At 38.3% G+C, this 7,019-nt stretch overlaps 1 protein-coding gene across 1 annotated transcript; it reads right to left on the bottom strand.

The window, feature by feature from the left end:
- Window positions 1-203: 203 nt before the first annotated feature.
- On the bottom strand, window positions 204-2,473 carry LOC126788500 (cation/calcium exchanger 2). Its single transcript, XM_050514499.1, has one exon. The coding sequence runs from the start codon at window positions 2,201-2,203 to the stop codon at window positions 443-445; it is 1,761 nt and encodes a 586-aa protein (XP_050370456.1). The 5' UTR covers window positions 2,204-2,473; the 3' UTR covers window positions 204-442.
- Window positions 2,474-7,019: the final 4,546 nt, after the last annotated feature.

Below are 7,019 nucleotides of genomic sequence, written 5' to 3'. Positions count from 1 at the left end.
GAACCGATTTTGGTGACAGGATTTTGATCGGAATTAAGAAAAGTGAAAAATCTGGTTTTACCTTTACATTTTAACTTTTTACTGTTTGCTGTTAGCGTGAAATTACACTTATGCCCCTGGCATTAATCCTAGTACACACAATTCCGTCCATAATAATATCCGAAATAGTAAGTTACATTTAGTATGTTATGCTCAACTATAAGTTCCAAAGTTACAAACTATTCTTTCATAAAAAAAAATATAAAAAAAAGTTACAAACTATTCAGCAAGTTAAAATCAATTCTAATAACTTATGAAATGTAGTAATTAAACGCTATAACTTACAAAAGGTAGTAATGCTATAACTTACAAAAAAGTTATGCTAGTCGAGCACACTACAGAAAGCTCAAGTGTATATACATCCTGACACTTACCTTGTTACAATTAACTGAATTAAGTAATGCTATAACTTTGTTTGTAGCTGCAAAGACCCTAGTGTTTGAAACAACCTCAAAGACATAGAAATGATGTACATAACTAGAAGACCACCCCCCAATACCCCATCAAGGGTCATACCCCTCCTTGGCAAAACCACAAGTGCCCAAAGCAGGCCTCCTGCTAATAAACCCAGTGTCTCCAAGAGGTATGGATCTCCCTGAATGACTACAGCTGAAGGGTATTTGGACCAAGAAGAGCCAACAAGTGATAACCCCAACCCAAAGAGAGTGTTGAAGATAGGACCGGCATAACAGGCAGAGAATGCAATCTGTGCTCCTTCTGGTCCTCCATTCAAAGCCATGGTCAAATTGGTTATCAAATCCCCAAGTGAATTACCCCAAGCTAGGATTGTTAGTCCTAATATTGAAGGACTAATGCCTAATATGTATCCTATTGACACTAACAAGGCCACCAGCTCCTGAGCTGTAATGTAACTCCAAGTAACACTCATCAAAAAGCCAGCAGCAAGCCAAGGAAATAAGCATTTTTTTGGTGGGTTTGACATCTCTGTTGTCCTACACGCAACAAACCCGAAAAGTAGACCAATAATCAATCCAATCACATAGATCAAGAGGCTTTTCTGGAAGCTAGCGTTTGCATATTGATGGTTCCAAAGGGATGACAATAGCACTGGTGCTAGTGTCACCGAAGCAACTGCATACGGCTTAGACCATCTATCTTCAGAAACAACAGGAATTGTCAATCTCCTGGGAATATAAAGAGGCAACTCAAGTATGAAGATCAACATTCGACAAGAATCTGATGGTCCGGGGAGTTGGTAGCACCCTCTCTTTGCTTCTTCTACCGCAGAACTTAAAGCTCCTTCCTCTGCAGCACTAAGCCGATCTTCACTTTCCTCCCTCTCAATGCTACTCATGATTGGTACTGTCAAGTCATGACTACCGTTGCTTATATTACCGTGTGATTCACTTGGTTTGCCAGAATTCCACCCATGTGTATGTGATACATGTGTATGTGATACATACACCACAATCACATAAACAATATACAGTGTAGAAAAAGCCATGGCAGCCCACACATCTATTTCTTTCTGAATCAAAATCAGAAACAAGCACAGGATAACCAAAAGGTAGAAGCTGGTGTCTCTCACGAAAGCAGATTTGTCAACACGAACAAGCCTTTTACGAATTGATATGCTTATGATTCCAACCACAACACATGACACAAAGGAGGCACCTCCCAGAACTGTGTTGAGACCAACGTTGATGTTCGTCCCACCACTACCCATAATAGAAACAAAAGTGGAGAAGACATCAGGGGCACCATTGCCAAGGGAGAGAAGAGTAACCCCAGCAATCGTAGGGGACAATTTCAATAGCCTTGACAGACTCTCAAGTGAAGAACAGAAGTACTCAGAAGCTGTATTACCCAATAGATAGAACAAAACCAGAAGCCAAAACAACAAAAACCCATAACCCAAAAGAGGGGAAGTTCCAAAACTACAATAGAAGATGTAAAGATAATCAATATAGCCTTGGGAGACACATGGGTTCTTGGATTTGAGGTACAAGCACTTCTCTGCATAATCACCTATACCATTAAGATCCCCGCACCCTTGCTCATTACTGCTGTGAAAGCTTAGAACTAGAAACTGTGAAGAGTGGGAACTGTATACAACCAAGAGAGTGGAAGCCACAAAGAGAAAAGAGAGATTCAAGAAAATGATATAGTTTCTGTACAGGGGTCTGGAACAAAAGGTTTTCATTGGGAACCTCAAGCATGAGCAAGCAATTGAGCTACAGCCGAGACACACAACTAATATATGCCTGAGAGGATGAAAGAGGCAAGCAGTTACCTTGTTATGGTTTCTGACTTGTGATTGCAGGCTTACAAAATGGAAATAGTTTCTGTTTGGTGAAAATGGGTCAAGGAAGCAAAGCAAAGGGTACGTAATAAGTGTTGAAAAATATTTAACAAAATTCCTTTGCTTTCTGATCTGAAATATGAATTCACATCTGGTTCCTTGCTTCAGTGCGGGAATATATGCTTCACTTTTTCTGGGGGTGAAGGCTTAGATCACAGGTTCTGACTTGGTTGGGAGGTCACTGACACACACGTCGTTTACGATGCGCACTGACTCATGGACGTGGGTCCCACAAAACAAACAACCGAAACACACGTGGCGGTTGGTTAGATGTCGACATCCCGGGAAAAAGAACAGATGCGTCTGTGAGAACATGAATGATGGAATCTTAGGAATAACTGGGGACTTAACTCGTACGGAATTACCTACCGACCAAGAAGTTAAAAATGAAATTTACCTTGTATTCTTTTGCCCGGAGAAGAAAGTGTACTTTACTTGTCGACCAAAAAGTTAAAACGGAATTCACCCTGTATTCTTTTGCCCGGGGAAGAAAGTGACCAAAAGATATCATTACTTTACTAATTGGTGTCTTGACTCGTTAACTAACTCAACGCCCGCGTGTCCTTTTTCTTGCTTGGATTTCGAACACGTTATGCACACATTGTCTATCCCCAAAATGTTAATTTCTCCAACAAATCTCCTCTGGAAAAAACCGATTACTTTCATTAAGTTATAATTGAGAATTACATCATGCAATCTTTTGCGACTTCGAATTACGATCTCTTAAAAAAATTATTAGTCAAAATAACTATTGTTTGGATACCGAATATTAAATTAGAAAGATAAACGACCCAAATGAGTCTGTTTAAATCATCTGCCTAATAATATAAATCATGTTGAGCGCCCAACTCATTTGCCAACAAATTTATAGAAGTGCTCAACTCATTTCGAAACTGAACTTAGAGAATAGTTGCATGCTTCATACCATAAAGCTAATTGATTACTTCAAAAACACTACTTGACGTATCTATCTATTAAATCCGAATCCAACTAGATAGTTTTACGGCAAGATATATCTATCGACTCGATAATGTTTTTTGATGATCGATCGAGAAATCAGCTTTGAAATGTGGGGTCCAGCCGAGACCAGCTCTCTTCGTCCACCGTCATCGGCTCAGTTCTCACCGTAGTGCGGGATTGAGCAATCTCTATCTCACAAGGAGCCAAGGAAACGTCTTTACAATACGATAGTTATTGTTTACTAACCACGAGGATATAGTCCGATTATGTCAATTCATCCTCAATAAATTACAGTATGAATATGAGCGATCAAAGAGACGTATCACGTATGGATCGTAGTTCAACAATCATTTCTTCAAAATAAGGGCTCTATTCAATTGCTGAAAGTGACCAATTTTCTTATTCATTCCCTATCCAATGATGTTTTCATTGCCACCCTCTTCAGTCTTTAATCAACCTTCACATCGTTGTAAGGTTCAGTTGTTGAAATCAAGTTAATTTTTGCGTCCTCATCATCTACAAGCCGACCACAAAACCAACCAGTGGCGGAGCTACATTGGTGCCTACTGGTCCCAGTACGTTTATATTGTTTTATAGTTCTCATGTCACCATTTCAGTTGGTTAGCTATGTTTGCTCAAACCTAAAGGTCCTATGTTCGATTCCTCTAAGCGGCAAATGTGTTTTTCTATTCATTTACTAGTTTTTGCTTAGTTTTCTTATGTTCTCAAGTGGATTTTTAACAAAATACCTATCTTTTTCAATATAGGACTTAGATTCTCATAGTCAATTTATTAGTAGTTAAGAAAGTATTTTAGTGCTTGTTCAAATTCTGAATGCCACAATTACAAATAATTTGTGATATATATGTAGAATTTATATTTTTATATTTTTTTAGGTGCACCAGTTAATTTAAATTTCTGGCTCCTCCACTGAAACCAACATAGATAAACTTTGCCGTTAGTGAGTTTTTTGATGCAGAAGATGTTCAACCATAAGAGACTAGAAATATATCCCTTACATCTTCATCTTGTGTCTCATTTCACAACTCCTCCATCACACCTCATACACCTTAACTCTCAAATAGAAAGGAAAGCTCCAGTCTTGTATTCAATCTTCTTCGCAAATTGCATCACAGAATTCATTTCTCATGGTCATGCGGCAAAACTAATTGTAATGCAACACATGCATGCAATTATATATATCCATCACATTGTGCTGATGATATTGGCCGAATTTTCCATGCATTATTGCCATATAAAAAGAAGAAAAGGATTGAACGAAAGGATAAACACAATTGCATCACGCAATATGCAACTGTAAACGAAGTCAAACAAGTAGCATATCTTAGAGCACAGACAACATTATCCAACAGCCTAAATTTCTGTAAAATGAAGAAATCCAAAAAAACCAATATTTAATAATCTTAAACTACATATGATCGTTGTCCCCAACACTTAAATGATTTCTCGGACAAAGCCCACCACTACTGAATAATCAAACGACAGACAAGCCAATTGAATCAAATCAAAATTATGTGGCTTTCATTTCGTCGTTTCTAAAGAATAGGGAACGTGACAACCTCGGTAGGCAGTTCCCACCATGGAAATTGATTGAAAGAAGATGTAGGACAGACACAACCTTCAAAACCTAAATCGTGTGATTTAGCGAATGCCAGTTTAGTATTCCTACCGGACCTTGTCTGGGTACATGTAGCCAGAATACAGAAGCTGTGAATAATTGGCCGTTTTGCTTGCCCGCCTTTAAAGTTTGGCCACCAGCCAAAGATGCACAACCCTTTGCCAAAACACCAAACAAATAATACACCTAGGCAGTAAGTAAAACAAAACTAGCCTTTTTTGGTCAAAATATAACGATCTCCAGTTTCGTTCACACAGTTAGTAGTTGACCGTGGAATTCATGCTCAACCACAATTGGATATAAAAATCCAAGGGTTGAAAATAAAATAACTTAATTTTAAAAAGATTTTCCACACCCTTCAATTTACATCCAATGGTGGTTGAGCATGCATTCCACGGTCAGCTACTGACTGTATAAACGAAATTGAACCGTTTTGGGATTTTACTTTAAGCATTTGGGCCAGCTTTCAAAAGTTTCTGAGTTGCTCAAAATACAGATTTCGGTTTAGTTGTAACATCAGGTTGGGTGACTCCGTTTGGCCCAATTTCTCTTTTAAAGGTCTAATTTGTACCAATGAAGCAGACTATTAATGACTATTTCAAACACCAGAAGCGGTCTGATCAAATAAGGGATCAGACTGCTCTTAGAAACATGAAACAAAGCAAACTCTCATAGTTCGCTCTAACTATTTCTGTGGGAAGAAGACAAGTGGGAGCGCTAGCAAAGCAAGTTCCAGTGGTGGGTTGTCTTTCGGATTCCATTTGAGTATCCTGTTGTAGAACGACACAGCGGAGGGAGTTGTCAGTGGAGGAGTACACGGTTGGTTGGTACAACCACTCTATTGTCCACTTCTAATAAACGTGATTGACCCAATTCTAGATCATCTTCTGGAATCATATAACTGTCAAAAGTGAGTAACTGTTCATCGGAACTGTTATAGTCTGAATACTCATAAGTCCCAAGTTCTTTACCCCATTTAGAAAAGACTTTCCGCCAGACGACTCGTAGGAGGTGAGAAGAGCCCTTATTCCGTCCCACAGAGTGTACTACTATCGGCCCTACCAGGCAACATCTACCTACGCAAGCTTGATCAGGAGATAGGGAGGATCCGATAGAAGTACGAAATTCCGGTTGTTCAGTAAAAAAAAATTTCGTACAATGCGTCACCAGGTACTATTTATTCAAGTGTCATGGTAAAATCTTAGTAAGTAGAAGCTTATGAGCTTGACTTATGAAATTCTCGTTGTAACATTTTAGTTTTTTATTGAATACTTTTTTTTTTCAATATCATTAAAAATGAAAAAAGTTAGTATAACAACTTGTTTTCAATTTTATTGATATGAGAAAAGGTACAACAACATTCAAACTAGGAATTGAGTTTTCCAACTTGGACTTTAGGAAATCTTAGCGCCGCAGCCTTCTTCATCTTCTCGTCTTCCATAAGGTTTTGTTGATCTTGATTAGCAGCGAGCACTGATTCCTTGCTCTTCTCCAACATATCACTAGATTTGATGAATCTGTTACTCGATTTGAAGCAACCTTTGCTATTGGTGAGGGTCACCGTATTGGCTTCAATTCCAACAACCGATGTCTAATGGCTGGAGTTCCGGCGATCAGAGTCAGGTGACTGGAGATTGATGAGGTTCTAGTAATGTGTTCTCTCTTGCCAACTTTCTCTCTCTATGTATGTTTTAATATGTGAGGGTAAAATAGTCTCAAAAGTATACAAAACAATAGTTTTTGTATTAATTGGGATATGAGTGTTAGATAATAGATATTTTTAGAGTGAATGGTCACAATTTTGAATTTGTCCTTTTAAATGAGCAATGAGACCTCCAAATTAGTATGCAATTGTCATTTTATATATATATATATATATATATATTCTTGCTATTGTGTTGTAATCTGTCTTTAGTTGTGTTCTCTTAGTCAGAAAAGAAACCATATCACCCAATTTTTTTCAAATAATCACCCAACTATCGTGGATCGTTTAGGCGAGTTTCGCAATTAGGATAGGGCCGAGACATGCTGTTTGCCCGGCAGCCCAAACATAATAAT

Source organism: Argentina anserina, chromosome 1, assembly GCF_933775445.1.
Source record: "Argentina anserina chromosome 1, drPotAnse1.1, whole genome shotgun sequence".
NCBI classification, from domain to species: domain Eukaryota; kingdom Viridiplantae; phylum Streptophyta; class Magnoliopsida; order Rosales; family Rosaceae; genus Argentina; species Argentina anserina.
This window is presented reverse-complemented; position numbering and strand designations above follow the sequence as displayed.